The 24,419-nt window shown below is 35.4% G+C and overlaps 1 protein-coding gene and 1 long non-coding RNA gene across 4 annotated transcripts; both read right to left on the bottom strand.

Moving 5' to 3' along the window:
* Window positions 1-16,847: 16,847 nt before the first annotated feature.
* Window positions 16,848-20,773, bottom strand: LOC131859759 (uncharacterized). The gene is made up of 2 exons (XR_009359340.1): window positions 20,517-20,773; window positions 16,848-16,998 (listed from the first exon to the last, which is right to left on the bottom strand). It is a non-coding gene; the product is annotated as an uncharacterized LOC131859759 (long non-coding RNA).
* On the bottom strand, window positions 18,659-20,518 carry LOC131054332 (F-box/kelch-repeat protein At5g15710). Of its 3 annotated transcripts, XR_009107983.2 has the most exons (3): window positions 19,292-20,518; window positions 19,155-19,192; window positions 18,659-18,982 (listed from the first exon to the last, which is right to left on the bottom strand). XR_009107983.2 is itself a non-coding variant. In XM_057988811.2 (2 exons), exon 1 carries the CDS (start codon window positions 20,414-20,416, stop codon window positions 19,319-19,321), a length of 1,098 nt encoding a protein of 365 aa, XP_057844794.1. In that variant the 5' UTR covers window positions 20,417-20,518; the 3' UTR covers window positions 18,659-19,192; window positions 19,292-19,318. The 3 variants fall into 3 exon arrangements, 1 of the variants encoding a protein (XP_057844794.1); XR_009107984.2 differs by having other exon boundaries at window positions 19,155-20,518; XM_057988811.2 differs by having other exon boundaries at window positions 18,659-19,192.
* Window positions 20,774-24,419: the final 3,646 nt, after the last annotated feature.

Genomic DNA, 24,419 nt, shown 5'->3' with positions numbered 1-24,419 from the left:
TTTCTATGTAAGGGTCATTTATGTGGTTATTGACCGATGTGGTCGTTTGTATATTGGTTATGTTACCTTGATGGTAGGATGGTAAATGATGTGAACCTTATGTATCTTTAACTTATTTAAATGATCAGAGAGGTCTTGCAGTTGAGCAGACCCGAAGATGTAACCCTTTAGGGGTGAACTCTGATATCAATTTGGTGTTATGTGATGCTTTTGTTCTTATGTTTCATGTTTAGTGTTAGCATGTATGGATGGCATTTTAGTAGAATGTATTAGTGGATTAGGTGAAATGTATCGTAAATGCATGTATGCAACCGTCTCTTAATGCAGTAATGTGGACCATGAAAGAGTGTAGTATTTTATTAGCAGAATGTATTCTGTTATTGTTAATGAAAATAAGTATGCATGAAAAGACCTCATTAGTTATGATGAAATTATAATGTGTGTTGGAACAAGATGCATGGCATGTGTTTAATGTAAAATTGAATGTAATGAATGGTTAAAAATTATTGGATGAACTCGTCATGTTATCTAAATGGTAATTCTAATGGATGAACTTCATTTTGTTATCTACATTTTAACCTTAATAAATGAACTTCATCATATTAGCTACATTTTAACTTTAATCGATGAACTCATTCGATTATCTACTTTTTAACTTTAATAAATGAACTTCATCATATTAGCTATATTTTAACTTTAATGGATGAACTCATTTGATTATCAACATTTTAACCTTAATAAATGAATTTCATCATATTAGCTATATTTTAACTAAAAAAGATGAACTCATTAAGTTAACTATATTTTAACCTTAATGGATGAATTCATATGTTATCTATGTTTTAACCACAATGGGTAAATTTCTTCATGTTAGGCTCATCTTCAACCATAATGGATGAACACATCATATCATCTATAATGTCGTGAGTTGAGTTGGATGTTTAAGTTGTGTAATAACGTTGGGAAACTCCTTAAGTATTGTTTAGTCTTCCACTATGTTATCTGAACCTTTGATAACTCATTGCATCTTAATGTTGTGTTTAACTTATATATATATATATATATATATATATATATATATATATATATATATATATATATATATATATATATATATATATATATATATATATATATATGCACTCCATCTGTGTTGTAGCTTTATCCCTTCGATGTTTCCTGGCGGGGCATTACATCTCATGCATGTGTGCATTAATTACATGATCTTTGTTAGTTGCAGGTACTTTCTTAAGCACATTCAAATTCTCTTTCATGCACTTCATTGTGACACATAGTTTCAATGGATCTATCATGCCTCTCCCTTGTTAACATTATGTGAGAGGGGCGATGTGTGAGTTTCTACTATTACTGTTAATGTTTCCTTGGTTATGCTTTAGAGTTAAGACACTTTTGCATTCCAATCTTGGATTTGACCTTTCGTCCTCACTTGATCGGTGTTCTTCAAACTATTGGCACATGTATTTTTGACCAACAATTTATTCTTATATAGTTGAGTAGTGTTGTTGGAGTCACTCGTGCAAATTAATGTTCCATCTGCATTTTCAACTCACATATGTTTTGTCTTTTGTTTGCCATCTAATTGTTCAAGTAGTGTGGAGGCACTCATGCATATTGTTTTCTTTATCCCAACCATCATCTTTGTTTCAGAGGAGGTCCTTCATTCAACACTATTTTATCATTAAACAATTGCCTACAACTTATTTGTGCTTTAAAGATGTTCTTCATGTTCCTATTCTTTTGGGACATTTTCCTAAAAGCTTCTTACTCCTCCATTCCCTTTTTGCAATTCATGTTTCTTTTCATGCATTGCATCTCTCACTTTTAGAAAGGGGTTTTCTTCCACATGGTTTTGCTCCTTTTCTTTGCTTAGAAAAGACTTCATTGATTTTATATGGGTATTTAATCAAACCTTTTGTTGTCAAGACCCAATTTTGCATTCATGAATTTAGAGTTTTTCTACTCACCCTAAGTTTCACTTTAAGGGGGGGTTGTTAAAGCATATTTAGCTATTAGTTATTTTTTTACAACTAGTTATGCTTGTTTGCTTAAGTTTACTTAAGTATTTGTATTTTAGTTGTGCACCTAATTTAGTTTTATGCATCTTATTTGGCTAGAGTTGAGCTTTATATACCTCCTCGAGCTTGCCCTTTAGTTCTAAATTTAGCTTTGTGCTTTCTTTATAAGCACCTCATCATACAATTATAATTCATCGTGTAATTATGAATTCTTTGTTTTTTAGTAATATAAAATTCATTTGTGCAACTCTCATTTGTAGGAGGTGTTCTTGTTTGTCATTTGATCTTGTAAGCTTGTGTTGCAATCTTATGTTGCAAAATCCAACACTAACAAAACCTTTAGAAACACCATTCTTAACATTGCATATTTACAAAGGTGCTTAAGGGAGAATGTTTCCTTAATTGTATGCTTTTAAAACAAAATGCTTGTCTTCAATTCCTTTAACAATGAAAGGAGGTTAAAAATAGCTTCAACACAAAAAGAAGGGTTGTCACCTAGCAAAACCCTTAGAAACACTATTCTTGACAAGTTATAAATTAGTGATATCAATTTTCCACAATCTATAAGATTATTGTGTTGTTTCAAGATTTTGATTGTGTTTTTATTGGCATTAATATTTTAGATAACACTCTTTGATCCATCATCAAGATGATAGAAAGCTCGGTAGTAGAAAAATTCACAAGTGTAATTTAGAGTGTTTTCTTAAAATCTACATTTTCAATATAGAATGAGCCAACAATAAAGTAAAAAACATCCCTCAAAAGTTAAACCATAACCTACTACATAATAAGCTTGTTTAACGAGTGCAATTGTAATTTACTCACACAGTTATCAATGTTGTACTAGCAAATTTAAGGTCAAAAAATTATCATGCAAAAACACCAAATTTTCAAAGTTATGTAAATTTTCAAAGTCGTGTCGTCCACTTTTTTTGCCAGCGCCATACTATTACATATGAGCACCATTCAAGCACATTTGAGGCTATTCACACATAGAAGCACAAGAAGTTGACCCAAAAGTGCATTAATTCTCAATTTACATATATACACTACAATGTGTATTGTACTATTTTTTTCTTCTAAACATAATGAAAAAACCACTTGTTCTAAATTTACTATTTTACATGTTAAAGTTTATTTTACAAATATAAATATATTATTTTATATTGGGTGGTTCTTATCAACTTCCTAAGTACAAATTGAAATTTTGGCCTTTTGAGTTTTTTGAACCATACCTTGAATATTAAGAAAAGGGCAAACAAATTGTGTCCCCTAGAAAACTTTTATGTCATCATTCTTAGTTCCTTGGACACAAATTAAAAAAAGTAACACCCTAGCAACGATACAAATCTTAACCTCCATGATATCTGATGTGCATCAAAAACAATTTTGAAATCTAAAAGTAGTCTTCAAATCAAACTTGTTAGAAGCATACTACTTGATATTCAAAAATTTGGTCAAAAAAGAGTATGAAATAAATTCTTGTTTTGAACTATTGGTTTCCAAATAACCAAATAAATGCAAATGTCTATTACAAAAGCCAAATAGCTTTATTTTACATATGCCAAAGATGTCTAGAACAAATATTATGGAAAGTTTTGGTCTATTGTCCATCTTGCTCAAGAATGCATGTTTCGTTGTAAGTATTAATTAAATAAATAATCCACTTTTTAATTTTCAATAAATTAATAAATACGCTCATGTTTGCATCTAGAGGCTACATAGACATGACATATAAATGTTACTACAAATCTTATATTTAGTTTGGTTTTTAGCAACATTTATGATTAAGATTGAACATGATGGATTTTTTCAACAAAAAGAAGAGAGATCATTTCCATAAAAGTTAAACTACATCACAAGTATGACAGAGAAAAATTTGTCCAAGAAAAAGCATCAAAACATCAAAAAAACCATCAAGGTTTCAACGAATTATCTAGAAACTTCTACTACAATGTTGTTTGTTGTGACTGTGTTGCAATCCGCCGCTGGTGCGATGTCATATGCGGATGCTGCAAAGGTTTTGACAACTACTACAGTTGATTCGAGTGCGATGGCAAATGCTACCATCGCTAGGATTTTGCAGTCTATCATTGTTGGATCTAGTGCGACGCTGTCTATCGTTGTTGGCTCTAGTGGACAGTTTTGAGAGCACAATTTCAGCAAGGGTTGAAGAGACGAAATGTCAACAAAGGGTTTATACCTATTTCAAATGCCATCTACATTAAACTAAAAGCAGAGACAGAAGAGGAAATAGATTACAGTGTTTTTGTTTTTTCCACACACGGAGTTATCTGTCGATTTAGGGGTTTTTGGCCTAGCCTCCTTCAACTACATTCTTGGATCTCAAATCACTAGGAACCACTCATTACTAGTAAAGTTCATATTTACCCCGTGGCTAAAGGGTTTTTTGCTGCAAAGTTTGAAAATGCTCAGGATAGAAATATAATATTATGTGATCGTTATTTTAGTTGGGAGGACAAATTTATGCTAATGATTCACTAGGAACCACTCATTACTAGTAAAGTTCATATTTACCTCATGGCTAAAGGGTTCTTTCCTACAAAGTTTGAGAATGCTCGAGACAGAAATATAATATTATGTAATCGTTATTTTAATTGGGAGGACAAATTTACGCTGATGATTAAACCTTGGCACTCGAATTTCAATCCTTCTTCTGAAACGTTTAACAAGATCTCGATTTGGGTTCAGCTTACTAATCTTCCCCTTCATCTATGGGTTGATCCTCTTTTAGAGGAAGTGGGTGAAGCCCTTCATGATTTTTCGATGTTGGATGATGAATCTTCTGATATTCTTCACTCCACCTTCGCCCATATTCTAGTCAAAATGGTTGCCTGTTGAAATTGTGCTCAAATCTTCTACGGGATGCTACGTTCGATCTTTGGACTACGAGGGGATACTTTTTTGATGTAGAAGATGCTTTAAAACAGGTCATGCAGCTTAACAATGTTGATTAGAGAAAAACACTGTGTCAACTTCATGGTGGAATGGGACTTCTGAACAATACTATACAATTGAGAAAAAATCTAAGCAACCTAAGAGTTTTTCTCAAGTGGAAGGGAGAGAGCGTTGATGCTGAGCAAGTTGTACATGGTGAAAGACTATGTTAGCTTCATGGTGGAATGGGGCTTCAGAACAGCACTATATGGTTGAGAAAAAATATGAGCAACCTAGGAGTTTTTCTCAAGTGGTTGAGTTGGATTCTCAGGGTGTTGCAACATCCCCACCTAAGACCACAAATGGTGGGAACATTGATGCGGGCTCTTCTTTGGATGTCTCAAAGGGAGAGAGTGTTGATGTTGAGCAGGTTGTACATGGTGATTCCCCAAATGCGAGAGGGATTGGGCCTCAAGTTGTTGTGTCTTGTGATTGCATTTCGACTATCAATCTCTGTGGCTCTCTTGATGTTTGATTCTCGTGACATGGTGAACGCTCTTTCTGTTGGTTCTCTTTCTCAGATTGATGGTGGACTATTGTTGGCTTGGCATAACAAGGCATCACAGGTGGAGGGTTGGATTAATATTAAGGGTAAAAAAGCTAAGCTTTCAAAACCCTCTTTTGATATGACTCTCTACTGCCACGAGAATAGTGCTAAGTGTAAATCTTGATGGTTTTAGTTTGAGGGAGCCCTGGCTGAATTTTTTTTGGCCTTTCTCTACTTTTACTTCAGGTTGTGGGAGCCTTCTGTTAAAAGCCATGTCTTTGTTTTTGGGAGTTTTATTCCCTGATTGGTTTTGTCACTGCCCCATTGTGGTAATATTGAAAATGTTTTCTTTGGAGTTGTTTTGTTGTTGTGTATTGTTTTGGCTTAATGTCTTGTTAAGTCCAAACTGATCTCCTTTTGTAAAGGGTTTCGGGCCCCTTCAAAACCTGTTTTTGCTTTAATCAAAAACATTTCTAATAAACAAGGAAAATAGACAAATGCTCTACCAAAATTTACCAACATATTCAAAAATATGTTATAGGAGTATTGTCACTAATAAAGGACTATGCCACTCTAGTTAGACCAAAAACATGTAGCATAGCCCAACTACAAACTAGACCACATACCATGGCCCAATCTAGAACCAAAATTCAAGACACAAACCCAATACAAAACAAGTGAGCATCCCAAAAGCATCCTCTTTGAGGAGATGTCCCAAAAGCACATCCCCCAACTGGTGGTGACATCCAAATTACAGATCCAATGATCTTAAAGAAAATGAAGAAAAACCTAATTTGGAAACCCCGAAAGCTTATGTTGATGAGAAAATCACATAACTCTTAATACAAAACTAATAAACAAATACATCTTGAATATTAAACAATTCTAAACAATTTAGTTTTCTCCGTAAAAATCCAAGAAACTTAAACGAAATACAAAAATCCTAGTTTCAAAAAACACAAATTTATGTCCAAATAAATTATTAAATCCTTCTATATTACAAAATCAATCAAACAAATGAAAAAACTTGAACAAGCTACAAATAGTTTAATTTCAAGGAACCAAAATCACATGTTCCAACCAAATTACAAAATTCTCATATGTTATAAAATAAAACAAATATGAAATTATAGATTTTTTGAACACAAAACACAATCCAAAGCAAACAAATGTGCAATTAATATTTTTTTTTTTTTAACTAAGAATTCTACCACGAACTACATATTGAAGAAATATTAAATTCATGTTTTTAGCAAAACCTATGTACATATGGCTTAAAGAAATGAATTTGAGTAGAGTTGCTCATTGCTTCCTACCCAACTTCTCCCTAACACGAAATTAAGGTTTTAAGCACCAATTACATATCATAACACCTAACAAATGTGGTATTGCAGTTTCTTTGTTATAGAATTGTGAAACCAAAAATATATGAAATTTAGATATCTTCAAACACAAAATACACATATTGCCAAACTGATAAAAATGAAACCACGGCTTTTTTCAAAAAGCAGAAATTATTTACTGTGAAAAAGAAAAACTAACAAATATGAAATTAGGGTTCCTACAATATCCATATCAAAAAAACAGAATTGAATTGACATTTAAAAAACGGCAAAGAAAAATCAGGTTGTAGTTCTCGAAAATATATGAGCAGAGAAAGATCTGCAACTGCATTGAAACGTAAGTGCGATAACCGTGTGCAGTGGAAAAACACAGTGAACAGTAAACATTCATCCGAAAAAAATAGTGAGTGAGAAAGTGAAAAACAGGCAGAAAACAGATCTAATGGTTCAAGAGGATACAGTTGCCTTGCACGCTTTTCAGTAAACATGGACCTTTGATCATTGAAGCCAACGGATTGAGTTCACATAAGGAACACCTTCAGCGTAATAATAACTATATTTTACACCTATTATCCTATACCTTATATAAAATGAGCCCCTAAGAAACGAATGAGATACAGAATTGACAAAGAGGCATGTTTCTTGCTTCAACTCAAACTTCCATGGTTAATTGGAAATCAAATAAATTACAACATGAATCACACCAATGGAATATATATTGATGTACAACCATAATATAAAACACCAAATCAAGACAAGTCAATAAAGATAATAATAAATGATCTAATTTAATTAACAATATGATGGAATATGACCTCCCATCAGAAATAGATATTTTTGGAGTGATGTGCAAAAAATAATGGTTGCATGGAAACTTTAATTTGCACTGACTATGGCTTTGGACTCAAATAACTCCTCTGTGATCATGTTATGTCCTTTTTTTAGAATTACGATAATAATATTATTTGAGTTGAGTCCAATAATCTCTAATTTGAAGGGCAACTTAATAATATCATTATAATTAAAATGAGTGGTGTTTTTAATCATTGGTACTAAAATAGAAGTGTTTTTATGTACGTAAAAGTATAAAAAATGAAAACTATTTTTGAATAATTGAAGAAAAATTTAGAACCCAAGAGCCCGATATGAAAAGGTATATAATGAAGCCCCTATCATCATTGAGGATCGCTCAAGCTATCAAATGCACATTTCTTTCAGATTTAACTTTTAAGCAATGGATCAATCTAGGTCATACAAGAGCAAAAAACCTTGGCATTTTCGAATTCTAGAAAACTAACAACCTCTTGAAATTCATCATATTGGATCAAAAACAAAAACCCTTGTTTCCCATTTTTGGTGATTCCATCCAAAAATCACAAATGTGTTAATTCATTGAGAATTTGGAGACACTTTGCAAATTTGCATGTTGCTGCTACAGCATCAGTACAGTCATTTGGTGAAGATTTCATCATTTAAAAGGTTATATGTTACTGCTACATTGTCTCTACAGTGATTTGTTGAAGATTTTATCATTTGGAGGGTTATATATTGCTGCTACAGAGTTGCCCATCATATTTGAAGGTTTATATGTTGGTTTTCACGACTTTGGAGAGTTATTGTGCATCAAAAAGTGCTGGACCTAGATTGTTTGTAACACCAGTCAACTCTAGCTGAGCACTACCTTCAGAGTAAAATCAGTCAATTCCAGCTTTATGAGCAGTTAATCGGCTATTGTTTTACATCATTTCCAGCCACCAACAATCATCCTCAGCATTACATCATTCATATAAAGTGTTGTTCCAGAATTTTGGAAGGTTAACATGAGTCATTAAAGGTGTTGTACCAATCATCAGAAGGATATAATAGTCATATAAGGTGTTGTTCCAGCATTCTATAAGGTTACATCAATCATATAAGGTGATATCCCAGTTCACAAAAGGTTGTATCAGACATTAATAGTGCTGTCAGGGGCTTTAAGAGCGTTAGTAAATCATTGGAGTCATATATCGCTAGTTATATTGCATAACATCCATCATTGTTCACTGGTGAGTTGATTCAGAAAGGAAGTAACTCTGAAAATTCATCGTCCAGCTTGCATATCAATATTGTCATCATTTTTCTCCATCTGGCAATTAAATAAAATCAATATTGTTGCTGCTGTCATATCGATTTCTAATTAGATTTGAGCGTGATTTAAAGCTATTTGAGGTTTTCTGTGAAGTTTGCTACTTGGTAGTCACAATCAACATTCGTATTACAAGTCTTAGTTGCTCTTCTAATGGTGTGTCCTAGAAAAATCAGAAAACAACACAAATTAAAAAAAAGGGACATCACAGATCTTGCTTGTTTACGAATGGCAAAATCTCAATTTAATCCTCTGAACAAATCTTCATATCAACTCTACTTCACCTATGATAACTATAAAGTTATATGCAGTACATATGTTGCCATGTTATTTACCTTCTATATTGCAATTTATATGGTGCAAATGACCACCATATGCTCTATCTGGACAAACTACATTATGTATTCTGAAAGCTATCCTACATTCTGCAATTGAACAGCCTGTTAGAAATTCTCTTCTGTAAAGAAATTGGAGGCTCCTAACAGGCATCTTAAGTTTCTAAGCTCCCAAAGCATGCAATTATATAGCTATGAGAATCGATGCCTTGGAAAGGCATGGAGAATCTTTACCATTTCAAGTGCCTATTGGGGCTCTGAAAGCACCTTATACCCATCACCATTTGTCACACAATAAATGAAGAAATGCGTGTAACATACATCCATGCTAAGAATTATTTATGCTCACATGAGTTAAGATAATAATGTGTGATAAAATAAAAGTGAGTTTTTATTACAACTCATGCAATTATGATGAGAATTAAATTTGTTATAGTTTGGTTTATTTGTATATGAGCTGTTGGAATAACTCATCTATGAAAAAAAGGGATACATTATAGGAGGTATAACAACTATCCTGTAATATAGGATGAAAAAACATATATATATATATATATATATATATATATATATATATATATATATATATATATATATATATATGTTTGTAATTCATATTATGAGGGGTGTGAAGAGGAAAAGAAGTAAGCATTACTTGGTGGGTAAAATTGTCTATTTGGTCAGGCCAGATCTCTAACATGATATCAGAGCCACAACATCCATTTGCCTCTGCTTAGTTTACGTTCCAAATACACCTATCTCCATCAGAATTGAGAGCATATATTGGCCTATATGATGAGCTAAACTCAAGCGACAAACACATAGCGTAGAGCAATTTGGCCCTTGATTGGAGTGTTGGTTCCACAATGCTACTGACTATGAGTATTTGAGGGCCAACGGTTAAAAGTGTTTGTGAAAGGTCGAAATCCTAATGCTAAGTATTAAACGCATTCCAGGGATTCCAAGAAAGCATAATACACAAGGTGAAGAATTTGAGTTATAGCGACACAGTATTGGCTTCATAAACAAGAAAGAAAATGCCATTGTTATCAATCAAGGTCTATGCTTGAAATTGAAAAGATGTGGAAGGGCGAGGGTGTAAGAACAGGGAGCTCTCACATGGCACTGCCTTAGAGGACATCGTCAGTACCACCGCCACATGGAAAGCCGCAATTGCCATATGACCCTCCTCTCAATGCTGTCAATTTGAAGGCTTTGCTGGAAAAGAAAGCCCACAAGTTAATGCAACTCTCCAACAGATATGGCGATAAATGCAAAATTGGATTTGTGGAGATGCAGAAGGCTGACATTCCACCCAAGCACATCCATAAGATTATCAGATATAATGGAGGGATGTCTGCCAAATAAAAATCATCATGATAAGTGTGTTTATCCAACTCATCTACAAGAGATATGATGATAAGCGAAAAATTGGATTTGTGGAGATGCAGAAGGCTGACTTTCCACCCAAGCAAATCCATAAGATCATCAGATATCATGGAGATATGTCTGCCAAATAAAATCATCATGATAAGCATGTTTATCTTGGAGCACTTAAATTTGTTCCTCATGCAGCTTACAAGCTTCTTGAATACATGTCTATGCCCCAGGTGCAGGTCTGAGATGTGAAGATTTGGTAAGTTTTGTGAAAAGTCGTTGATGTTGAGCTTCAACGCCCTCCAAATCACTTCCAACATGGTTGTGTACATGGTTGTGTATATAACTACTTTGATATTATTCCTTTCTGCCATATTTCCCCGAACTATTTCATGGTTTCCTGAGCGATGTTATCTTTCAAAGGCCATCTAGTATGACCATACTGTTGGGTCCTATTTTGCATCAGTGTGTCTAAAAAGAGAGACGCAGCATTATAATTTGGTTTTATAACATCAATATTGGAGAATTTATATTATTTTTTAATTTGAAAATTAAATTATTATAAAACAATTTTTTTTCGACTGCATAGTCGGTGATAACTGACACTCCTTACAAGAAGTTCACATTAAGGGAGGATATATTCTTTCTTCACAATAGATTAACTGAGCCTGCCAAATTGGCTAAGTAGCAAACTAACTACAGGATAGAAGTACAGGAGGTTGGAGGACAATAGCACCTCGTCAGCCACTAACAACGAGGTCACCTTTGATCATAGATGGACTACTCACCGGAAACTCGCCGAGTTTTAGGCAAAAACTCGGCGAGTCCGAGTTAAAAACTCACCCACCTGTGCCTGATAATCGACAACGGCAGAAAGACAATTCATTTTGTATTTTTTGATCGGGTTTTGGGCTGAGAAGGGGGAAGTTGACTTGGAGTGACTTGCAAGGTGATTTGGAGTGATTTTTGAGTGATTCCAAGTGGATTTGAAGGGGATTTGAAAGAAAAATCAGATTATTTTTTTTCTATGCTTTTTTAAAACAATTTGTTTATTTTTTGTTGGATTTAGATGGATTAGAAATGATTCCTAGGTAGTCTAAATCATTTCTAATTTATTTGCACAAGATTTAATACTAGATTTGACAAGTATTGTTGAATTTTTCAAAAAAAAATTTGAAGAATCTAGTTTTCAAAAAAAAATTCATACCCTAATTTTTTTTTTTTAAACTTTGAATGATGTCTAAATTTATTTAAACTAATGTAGATAGTTTGCTAAATTGTTTAACTAAAATGTTAAAAAAAAAATTCACTTTGTATGTGTAGGTTCAGTAAGCATTAATCATGGCAAGGGAGCAATGGCCACTAAATCCATGCCCATCTGGATATATAGGCACCTGTCCTAGAGATGCTAGAGATGGGGCATGGAGGTATGCCTATGAGGGACCCGATCATGGGTCAGTTATATGCATAAAGTGTGAGAAAATACTTCATGGAGGCATCAACCGCCTCAAATACCACCTTGCAAGAATAGACAGGCATGATGCTAGAGCATGCCCTGGGACCAATGAAGAAATAAAAAGACAAATGAATGCCCTACTTGCAGCTGGGGAAGACAAGAAATTGCAAAGGGAGAGGGGAGAGGGCAAAGCTAGCCATGAGATCAGCCATAGCTGAATCTCAAGGTGTTTCTGTTGACATTGAAGAGGAACAAGAAGCACTTGAGGGCATAGTGGGCTCTCGGCGTGGCCCACGTATCCGCAAACCCACCAGCACCTCGCCCATCGCTTCTGCTTCCTCTAGTCGAGTCCCTGGCACTGTTCCATCATCACAATCAGGGTCCATAGGTGATTATTTTGTGCCCAGGAACACACCTGGAGCACAACCATCATTAGAGGCTACTGGATGGAATAAAGAGGTACATGAGAAAACCAACATTACAGCAGCTGATTTTTGGTACTTCAACAACATTCCATTCAATGTGGCGGACAATCCTTATTGGCTGAATTTGGTGACTGTTGTGACAATTTCAGGAAAGGGGTACAAGGCCCCTTCTCACAAGGATTTGAGTGGGAGGTTAGTAAATTACTACATAGTCCACTTGATTTCATTTTTAATTATTTTTTAGATTTCTTGTTTATTAAATCAAAATTGTGTACTAAGACCTAATTTCACTTTGCTCTTGCAGGTTGCTCACAAATGCAGTTGCTAGGGCAAGAAAAGTGATGGAGGATCAAAAAATTGAATGGGCATATTATGGCTGCAACATTCTTTCTGATGGGTGGACAAATGGCAAGAACCGCACCATCATCAATTTTTTGGTTGCTTGCAAGGACAATGTAGTGTTCTTGAAATCTGTTGATGCCTCCAGCAAAGTGAAAAATGCAAATTCATTGGCTGGAATGTTGGAGCATGTCATCATGGAGGTGGGGGTAGAGAATGTGGTGCAAATCATCACAAATAATGCAGCAGCATATGTGTCGCTAGGTAGAATCCTTTTAAATTATCGCCTTTAGGCATTAGCAAAATTTTCATTTGTTGTGGTTTTGTTTTACTTGGTTGCATATTTCTTAAGAATAAATTCTTCTTTTGCAAGAAGAATCCTCCAAGAGAGGCACCCCACTCTTTTTTGGACACCTTGTGCAACACATGTCCTTGACCTTCTTTTGGAGGACATAGAAAAACTTGAGTGGGTGACTTCAGTTGTGGAAGATGCAAGGAGGATCACCAAATATATTTACAATCACCCTTGGGTCCTAAATTTGATGAGACAACACACCAAAGGGAAAGATTTGGTGAGAGCTGGTGTCACAAGGTTTGCAACGATTTCTTGGTGTTGCAAAGCCTTCTTGCTGCATTGACTTCTTTGAAACAAACGTTTGTGAGTGGAGAATGGCTTAACTCACCTTATTCAAAGAAGCCTGAAGGAGAGGATGTCGCATGCATAGACTTCGACAGCCAATTTGCACAAAGGGCTGCAAAGATTGTGAAAATTGTTACTTCAAAACTTTAATGTTTAAATTTTAATTATTCTTGATTCAAGTCTCATTACTAATTTGTAACTTCATTATTTAATCTTTTTGTAATTTGTATTTTTCAATCGTAGGTGTCAGAGCCCTTGGTTCGAGTTCTTCGCTTGGTGGATGGGGATAAAACCCCAAAGGGATATCTTTATGAGGCCATGGATAGGGCCAAGGAGTCTATCAAAAATTACTACAACGGGGGCAGACTCAAATTTGATCCCATTTGGGAAATTGTTGATAGGAGGTGGAACAATCAGCTCCACCAACCCATTCATGCAGCAGGGTACTTCCTCAACCCTCGTTTTAGGTTCGGGGGTTCTTACTCAGATCTGAATGGAGAGGTCATGGAGAGCCTCAATACATGCATTGAGAGGATGGTACCCGATGTTGAGGAGAGAGACCTCATTGAGAGTGAGCTCCAAATTTATGAGGGAGGAAGGGGTAAGCTATTCTCTTCAGAGCTGGCTAGGAGAGGAAGAACCACTCAAACCCCAGGTATAACATTTGCCATTTGAATTTTGGGATCTAAAATGATTGATAAATTATGTTTTCTCTTTTCTCTTTGCTTTCTAACTTTTCCATTTTATTTATTTTGCAGATGCTTGGTGGCAAAATTGGGGTGGAAACACCCCACATCTCAAAAAATTTGCCCTCAAAGTCTTATGTCAGCCTTGCAGTTCATCCAATTATGAGCGCAATTGGAGCCTGTTTGAAGCAATCCACACGAAGAAGAAGAGCAAGTTAGTGCAGAAATGGCTCAATGACCTTGTCTTCGTGCAATATAATCTTCGATTGCACTAAGGAAGGTAGAGGAACTAGAAGGCGGTCCAATTGACTTGGATGATATAGATCCTTATAGTGATTGGACATCACAGGAGTAACCTCCATTGTTTTCCGACAATGACATCACTGATTTGGTGAGGCAGGGTATGGAGGAGGAGGGGGTGGATTTGGTTTCATGCTGGATGACACTGAGGAGGATGAGGATGAGGATGAGGATGAGGAGTCATTGCCAGTGCCAGAAGCAAATGAAGACATAGCTTCATCCAAATGGAGGATGAGGCAGCCATACCGAGCGAGGAGGCACAGTCACGCCCACTGTAGACTTATAGGACTAGACCCTCTAGTTCTACCTCTCCCCAAGTTTTTGCTAGAGCTGGGAAGAGGAAGTTGTAATTGTAATTTGTAATGATGTATTTACTTTTGGTTTCACAAAAATTATTTACTATATTGCTTTCAAGCTTCCAGCCATCAGCATTCCTCATGAGGATGCGATTTTGTAGACACTTTGCATTTGAACATATCTAGAATCAGCTTGTTTCTTTTGTGTTATCATTTATTGACTCATTGGATGCATCTTCTCATTAAATTTTGCAAAAAAATGCATTTTTTATTAAATTTAAGCGTGTTTTTAAGTTGCAGAGTTTTTCTGAGTTTTTCCCGAGTTTTTTTCCCAGGGCCTTGGCGAGTCGAGCCGAGTCGCAAGTAGTCCAACTATGCTTTTGATATTAGTGGCATTTCCTTTCATTTCTGTTTTTGTGTGAGTTATTTCCTTCTATAACCTCTTGGTGTAAAACATTATATTGAACAAAAACACTAGTGTAATGCAGTTCATAGATTTTGAAACAATTAATTGGCAAACAAACTGACCCGAATTCTGGCATCAAACTAAAAAAAAAGCCAGAATTTGATGCCAGTTAATCGTTTCATCAAATTAACGATTAATGTGTCCCTAGTTGTGTATAGGTTTGAGGTAAACCTATGTGAAAACCATGAAAAGTTGATGAGAGGTGCCTTTCGCTAAAATCAAGATCATGAGCCACAAGAGTTAGACTTACTGCAATTGAAAATATTAAAATTTGAAAAAAGGAGAATGTAGACATCATCAATATTGTAAGCAGTAGTATACGCAAGCAGTTGACTACATAGATCCACTATCAGACTTCTTGGAAGTATGGTCAACCAATGATAATTTCACTAGAAGTGAAACCGGGATAAAATCTCATATGTAGGTGAACATGTGCAGCAAAATCCAAAGAGCAGTATGCAGACCTAAAAGTATGCAGTCATATGATTTTGTTTCCAGTTCATGTGATGTACTTTCTTCCCATGTTCACACTAAGAAGGGTTGTTAGGAAATTATGTTCCCATGGGTTAGAATAATAATGTATGCCAAAATAAAAGTGAGTTGTTATTACAACTCAAGTAATTATTATGGGTATTAAATGTGTTATAGTTTGATTTATTTGTATATAAATTGTTAGAACCAAAGTTTGAGGACTCGGACTAGAGACTTCACAAAAAACTCAGCTTGGACTCCGCCAAAAAAAAAAAGAAATTAATTGACAACTTTAACCTCATTTGTGTAATTCCATTCCAGAACCCCTCATTGTAATAAAAAATTTTGTATGACAAGAGATCCCAATAGTGTGGGTTTAGAAATGGACACCTTAATGGGTTTGAGGAGCAGCAATGATAAGCTGCACAAGGTGTTAAATATGAGAAAAACCCTATCATAGAGAGGGTGCAATGAGAAAAACTCAAAAAAAAATTATGATTGAAAAGATGAAGCAGAAATGAAAAAAATGCATTTATAAGGTAAAATTTATGACTCTTTTTTACTAGTTTTCCACTTTTTTTGGCGTGATGCCCTTTTATTCCTACCCAAATGGTTGTCTTCTCCACTCCTTTCCTTGCTATTTCACTGTTCGGACCTGAAATGGACAAGTTTGAGCCAAAATATGAAGGAAAAAAACTGCCATTTTGCCGTTTGAACATGCCCAAGCAGACCTGAGAGTAAGCACCTGGAACTCGAACTCGGGAGTCCGAGTTTGGGACTTGAAGAGTCCTGGGGCTAGACTCGGATGAGTACCCACCAGAGCTCTTCCAAACTCGCCATGCGAGTCGTGGCAACTGGACTCAACCAAAGATAGAACTTGTGAATTTGGCAAGTTTTTGAGAGTACTCACAGATTAAAGGGAGTTGTTATAGGAGGCATAGCAACTCTCCCATAATATACGATATGCAAATTTGAATTATGAGGGGTGTGAAGAGGAATAGGAGTAAGTATTATTTGGTGCGTAAAATTTTCTATTTCGACGGCCCAAATCTCTGATATCAATAGCATATCTGATATGCACTCATCATCGTAAAATACTTTCTAAACTGAAAAAATCTATAATCATATTATTGCAGACAATAGAAGCAAGGAATGATTACAAGCAGAGTTCTTACAATGAACAATCTCTAGCCATCACTCGATAGGCATCAAAATGCATGTATCATAGTCTCCCCCAGAAATGTTACAAAGTTTTCATCTGTTCACAAAAACCACCAAAACAATCAGTACAAGTCTGCTTGTCAAATCTTATTTTCAAAAAAAAAACTTAAATTTGAATGCTTTGAGACAACAAATTGACATCATACAAAACTGAAAATGCTATTTTTGTTGCATACATTAAATAATTAGAGGGAAAGGGCAAGTCAGGAGAGCAGAGTACATCAACCAAAAGAAAATCAGATGTAGATTAGGCTTACCCAATATTTATATCAGAATAAAAGTCAATGCAACAGAGTTAGAAGATTGCTGCTGCAAAATATGTGAAACCAAGAAGTAGTAACAATTAAATCCGCATTCACCAGTAGTCCATGATTTGATCCAAACACTGCCAACAACCATATGCATGTTACTGCTTTGCATAGTCAGGATACAGTATTCCTCATCAACCTTAATGTCATCTGCTCATGGGGAAAATCTCCATGTTCCTTAAATGCCCTTGTGATAATGAACTTAATCCAGTCTTGTCAAATTCGACATGCTTTATTGGCACAATTATAGCCTCTTCAAAAAATAACATCTTCTGCTTTCCACTGCATGCAGGCCTACAGCACTTGCATAAACTCTTATTAAATTATCGCTGAAGGAGACTGGCATGGCAAATCAACTGCTTGAATCAAAAAATCAACTTTGAAACAATAGCCCTTCAAAGTTCAAAACTAAAATAATAAAGATATCCTTTAAACTATAGCTTTATTGGCACATTCAAGCCTTCTTCACAAATTGACACTTCCATTCTTCAAAAGCTATTAAATCTTGGTTAACTTCTCATATGTCTGATCTTGGAACAAATTATAGCTTTGACACATTCAGGCCTTCTTCCCAAATAGATACTTTCATTCTTTAGCCATGTAATGCAACCCAAGAGCAACTCCATGATGACTCCAAATGTATTGCTGAAATTATCCCAAAAACAAAGCTGTGCTGATATTATCCCTTGACGCCATGTTACTTCCAAAAGATGACTGCCCAGTTGAAAAATATTATTTTGGGTCAAAAATCTCTGTAAAATTAAAAATTTTCATCAAAGGTTCCTCATGCTCTGCTGACACATTCAAGTCTTCCAGAAAAATTCTTAATCCTTAACTTATTTACAGCCCCTATAGCAACTATTGAACTTGTTACCCAAGCTAGCTCGTATTATCTGAGAATCTCTTGACCACTTGAGATCTCCTTGAAAAATCTTATTCCTTTAAGTGAAACCAATATGTTGAACCATGATATAAATACCGCATGACAAGGTTAACTCCTTGCAGGAATCATTCAAATAAGAATATACACACTTGCATTATACCCACTGGAAAAACAACAATGGTTGCATAATATAATTCTTGTGAGAATTTCCTTCCCCACAATTATCACTGAAATCACATTTTCCATTACATATAAACTTATAGTATAACGGATAACCAATGATCATTCAAATACTTAAGCTTACAATATAACCATGAAAACATAAATAAGATTCAATAAAATGTTCTTGTGCTCAAAGTACACCTTCCACATAACAACAATATAAGTGATCACTGCCTTCAACTTTTAGAGTATTCACTCTAGACAGTACCAGGCTATGAGATGTCTGCACATATGTTATGGCGATTGGGGTGCTTTGTAGAAAGAGTAATCACTTGAACCATGTAAGAAACAATAACTACCATTACTGCATACTTCTTGATCTTTAGATAAAATGCCTCCCCAATAGAACAAAGAGAATGCACAAAAGCAACATAATCTGAACCTAAAGTTGAGATAAATCATGCGGCCTTCTTCTACTGTACAACTTTCGACTCCAAAAGTAATGTGCTTGCTCTTCTGCTGCATTATAGTGTCATGAATAAAGAAAACAATCTTCAATACAGTTCAACCTATTATAAAGACTTCGCCAAATCCCTTGTATCCTTTGATTCAGCGGATCCAAAGTAGCACCCTTCTCTTCAAATGAGATCAATTAACAATAAACTCAGCTGATACATAATACAAATTAGAATGGTGAGTACAAAACAGGAACAGTTTACACAAGATTGAATCCAGGATCTCAAACCTGTCCTTTTCTTGAACAAAAAAAGAGGGGGTTAGGAAATGCAGTTATGGGAAGTTGGCAGGATTTAAAGTGACAAGTTGAAGACATTTGCAAACCTTTTGCCCTTTTCGAAGAGGTAAGTGTGTGACCATTACTGTCAAAAAGAGGAAAATCAAAAGATGAATTAGAAGTGCGTTGGGGACCATCAATGTCAAAAAGTGGAGAAGATGAATAAGAAATTAGTAGCACATACAAGTTCCAGATATTTAAAGAAGATAATCTAAACTGTTGCAGCCAGGCTAGGTTCATAAGGCATTCCAACAAGGTTGTTTCGTCCAATCGCTCGAAATCGGGCATCAGCCCTGTTCTCCGGCAGCCACCGCCAACTGCGGTCTGACAAGTCATATAACAATGACTGCCACCCCCGGTGAGTGCTAAAGCAAATAAGATTGTTATTACCTTGGCATTGGAGAATAAGGAAGTATGGTAAATGAATTTTGCTCAGGACCTCTCCGGGCATCACATCTATCCTAACCCATTGCAGGCAATCCATCTTAAGCTCCCAGATACAGATGCTCCTGATGGAATAATCCTCCACAATCTTCGCAGCAAGGAGTAACCGCCCCCTGCAGATGAGCAAGGATGGGCACCGTATATCATGGGATGGCATCTTCACATCAAGATCATCCCACTTCCTCGCTTCCATATTATATCTCAGCAGGCGGTACCCCTGCGCCGCAGTCACTGGCATTGCAAGACAGTAGAAGAACCCTTCGAGCCAAATGGCATGGACCTCGTACCAGAACTGCAGAAACTCTTGCTTGGAATTGCAATGATAAATCCATCTTCCAAGCCTGGAATCATAAACTTCCGTTATACTCTCATCAGTGGATGACTCGGAGGTCCCAGTTACAAGGATTTTGTAGGAATTAGTGGTTTTGTCAGCCACCATGCCCACGATATCAATATAACGAATATGGAGCATTTCTGGCAATACCTTGTGGGTTTTTGTAAGGGGGTTGCAGACAATTAGGGTTGGGTATTCTGCATTTCGATTCCTAAAACAGAGTAAGCCCCCTGCGGAGGCCATCAATAGGACCTGCCGCGAATCCAGCACACACCGCTCGTAAACAGGCATGTTAGTCCACGTACTATAACAGGGATCATATGCCGAAAGTACGTCCGACGAGTGGTATACCAGAAACCAGGGGTTTGGTGGGGATAAATTTGTCCATAGTTCCATAAAGCTTTTAGAGGTTAAAATGGATTTCCACTGTTTACAAACCAATCGCAATTTGAACACTTCGGAAATGGGCAGATATGCAAATACCATCTCCACTACCTCCTCTGGCAGGTTATACCATGCGTTCCTCCCCATCTAGGCCTCTCAACCCTAATTTTAAAACCCTAATTACTGACAGATTAAATTTATTCCTAATGAATTGAAAATATGGCTACTTAAGATTTTGTTCAGCCACCTGAAATCTGGTAGGACTGGAAATTGTTCGTTCTGAAAGCGCTTCAATTTCTTCCTTTGCCGCTTCCTCCTCCTTCCATTTCCACGCCCCGCCTTCCCAAATATTCTCCTCTGACGCAACCATGTCTAATTATATATTCTAGTCGTACATTAATTTTATTCGTCTAATTTCATACGCCTAATTCAAAAGAAATATAAAGCGAGCGGTATTTCTCCCGGATTGCTCGTGCATTCTCTACCTACCTTCGCACCTATCCACCTTATTAGTACTTGCCTTATACCCAATATATTGGCATCCAATTTATGGGATCAAGAGGAGCATTATTAATAATTTTCAAGTTCTATTTATTGTAGTCGTTTTGTGAAGTGTAATCTTTCTGAATAGTTTGTTTTGACTGCACCCTTCAAATTGTCTTCATAGGGAGTACAAATATCTTCATATGTTGCACTTTCAAAATGAAGTGTCATTTAGTTTCTACAGTGCTTTTATTGCAAAATAGACAAGTTATTTCCTCCCATTCTTTTTTAAGGATCATCCATCTTCTCGTCTCACATCTAAGATGGTGGGATCTAGTTCTAATTTGAGCAACAAGAAGTCTAGCTTTTTCTTTAATTGGTACCCTGAGGTAGCCTTTTTCATCATGCTAGTCCAAAAGGTTAAACTCTTTCATATAGTGTACTTTTTTTGACCAACCTGCTTTGTCCACATGACAGTTGCAAATTTTTCAAATACAAATTTTTTAATCTCCTCATTATTATTTGGACAATCTTGCAAATCAATGTGTCCCACTTATTGATCCATTTGTTGTCATGTTTCATCCAAGTCTTCTTCCTCCATTTTAGTTCCTCCTCAACAACCATTTTGGGTCAAATAATCTAATAAGGAAATGTTGAGTTGAGCTTAAGACTACAAATGATTAGATGCTTTTAGATTCTTTGTACTTGTTTACATTTGTGATTTGGCATGCTACTTACCCAAATTTCACAACTGTAAAGAACAACTGGCATAACTAGCAAGCCAAAGAGGAATTTCTTGGTTTTCTAGTCTCATAACTCTGCTTTCCTACATCTGTTTTGCAAGAGATAAGAGGCCTTCCAACCTCCTTGAATCCTTTTTGATCTGCAAGTCTCCCAGTTGAACTTATTGTATTCACTAAATTTCAATTAATCATTTTTTTCATTAGATGAAAAATAATTATTATTTTTGTTTTAAAAATAAATTTGATTTATATAAAGTTGAGATTTATATTTTTAAACTTATATTATAAAAAATATTTTTTTACAAATGATCTAAAACTTTTAGTGTTATAGAAGCAGATTTTTTAGGTTTGTTTTAGATTTCTTTAATGTTTGTTTTAAATTTATTTATAATATTGTAAATAAAGTAATTTTTTTATACAAATATATAAATTTTAATTATTTTTTATTTCTCATAAGTAATAAAATCAATTAAATATTTTATAGAGATTTGATTCACACTATTTAAATTAAATTAAATAGAAAATTAAACTATTATATATTCTTTATAATTATAATTTTGTATAATTTTTTGAAATCATTTTATTTTTTAATACTTTTTGAAAATAATAACTTTTTTTCAATTGTTTTAATATATACAAAATAATTTAATAAATTTTAATGATAAATTTAAATATTTTTCATTTAGTCATTAAAAGGATGGTTATTTTCACTCTAATGTTTTTTTTATGAGTAATGTTTGATTATTTTTATTAATATATCAGGATTAAACTTGGCCCAAACTAGGTGAGGCTACATCCAAGGATCCCCCTCCTTTGACCAACAAGGCACCAAAGTGCAAGACCCATTAACAAGTCAACCATTACATACTGGTTTTGGTTCCACCCTTATCATGTGAACGAAGAAGCCTATTGAAAGAACCTTCCTCCTTTACTCTCTTATCTCTCTTCCTCAACACCTTTCTCCATCCTTCCTCCTAACCCCTAACTTCTTGCATCTCTTTCTTGGATTCATCAACAGAAATCCTCCTCTTTACATCTAGGCTCCTTGCACAATCTTGATTTTTGAAATTCTCCAACCCGTCACAACACCCAACCTTTGGACAAATATTTGTCCTCGTGTCTAGATTACTACCCTTACTTGTCATGTCATCTCTAATACCAGTTTCATTAGTGATGCAGCCATAACCGGTAAAAACCATCAAAAGAGTCAACCGGCTTATGCAGCAAGAGAGACACAACGAAAGCAACAAGAAAACATAACAAACTCACATAAACAAATCATATTATAGCCAAGTAGTACTTCTGGTAATCATCCGGCAATCTTCATATTATCATCAAAGAACATCTGGTAGTTAACTGGTTACATGCAAGCTTCAAGCCATATACAATCTGATCGGGACTCTAAGAATCAACTAGATCACAACATGTGAATCTCAATCCTTATTCTGAGTTCTACTTCTTCTGCCCCTACAAATGAATACATGATAACATATTTATACCCACTAGAACACTTCTAGGTCAGCCTCATAAGATTACATTCACCAATGCAGGAAAATGAAATGTGTAATTAGGTCAGCCCTAAGAATTAAGAAATCTTTCTGAAAAATAACAACCAAGTGATGCCAAAGAACATCAGACAAGACCCAAGATGGATCCACATGACAAGAATCACGGCAGTAATGAAGGAAAACCAACCGGTAAGCACAAGAACTATCCTGGAACCTAGAAACAGTCAATCGGAAGCCATAACTGACCAGAAAAGAACCCAAATGAACTAAAAATCTGGAATCAAGCACATGAAAACGTCTGGAAACCGAAAATAAGATCTTCCACAAAGAACAAGCAACTATCGATACATACTGATGAGAATACCGAAAACTGCACAAAGAGCTAAACAAGAACAAAATTGAAAGGAAATATTTTTGGTTGATGCAAGATTGCTCATTGACCGGGGATGCTCCTGCATCAATTAGCCAAAGACCCAAAATCTCCTTTGGGCATAGAAGAAGAAGTTCCATTACATTGTGTTGTGGGATCTTTGATCTGCGAATCATGAACGACACCCATCTCCTTTGAGGCTCTTGGGGGATCATTTTGGTTGTCATTTTTCACCACATAATGGGCATCAGAAACATCTTTCCATCATGTTCCCTACTTGTTTTATTTTTTTTGTTCACAGCTTGTAGCAATATGACCTATCTAGAAGCAGCTATGACGTCTAAAAGGGATACCCTCATAATCTACTAGTTACAACCAATTACCCTCTCTAAACTCCAAAAATAAATCAGCAAGAAAGCCTTTTTTAAAATACATCCCAATCAGAATATGAGCAAAGGTTGTGTGCTGAAACCCTAGGGAATCTTCATCCACTCCCAAAAATTTGCCCAAAGAATCTCCAATAGCCTCAAAACAAGACTCAAACAAAATTGCAAAGGAAGGTAAGGAAGTCTTACCCACATTAAAATTTTATCAAAGGATTTATGTTGGAATCAATGAACATTGAGAGGGGGGGTGAATCAGTGTCTTATAATTTAAAAACTTATTAATTTGATTCTTAATCCACCAAATGCACAAGAAAGAAAGTAAAATGCAGAAACTCAAAGCAAACAACCATAACACCAGAATTTTTACGTGGAAACCTGGAAGTGAAAAACCATTGTGGGATTAGAACCCACAATATTATTATATTGTGGCCAGAAGTATGATAATATTACATAAGGGGAATGTACTTTCATTCAGGCACACTGCATAGAGCGCACTGCTCAATTACAAAAAGGGCTACAACCCATAGGAAGGCTCACTGCCTTACAGACTGATAAAAATGATGACAATGATGAATGAATTGAAGTATAGCATCTAACTATGCCAAATTACAGTTCTGGTTAGGCTCAGATTCTCTCCAGCACCTGATCTATCACTCTGCT

This window comes from Cryptomeria japonica, chromosome 11 (genome assembly GCF_030272615.1).
Source record: "Cryptomeria japonica chromosome 11, Sugi_1.0, whole genome shotgun sequence".
NCBI classification, from domain to species: Eukaryota; Viridiplantae; Streptophyta; class Pinopsida; order Cupressales; family Cupressaceae; genus Cryptomeria; species Cryptomeria japonica.
Note: the sequence above shows the minus strand (reverse complement) of the source record. Positions and strands in the feature narration are given on the sequence as shown.

Excerpts from the sequence above, each read along its gene's own strand:
- LOC131054332 (XM_057988811.2), bottom strand. The coding sequence starts at position 20,416 with ATGGGGAGGAACGCATGGTATAACCTGCCAGAGGAGGTAGTGGAGATG.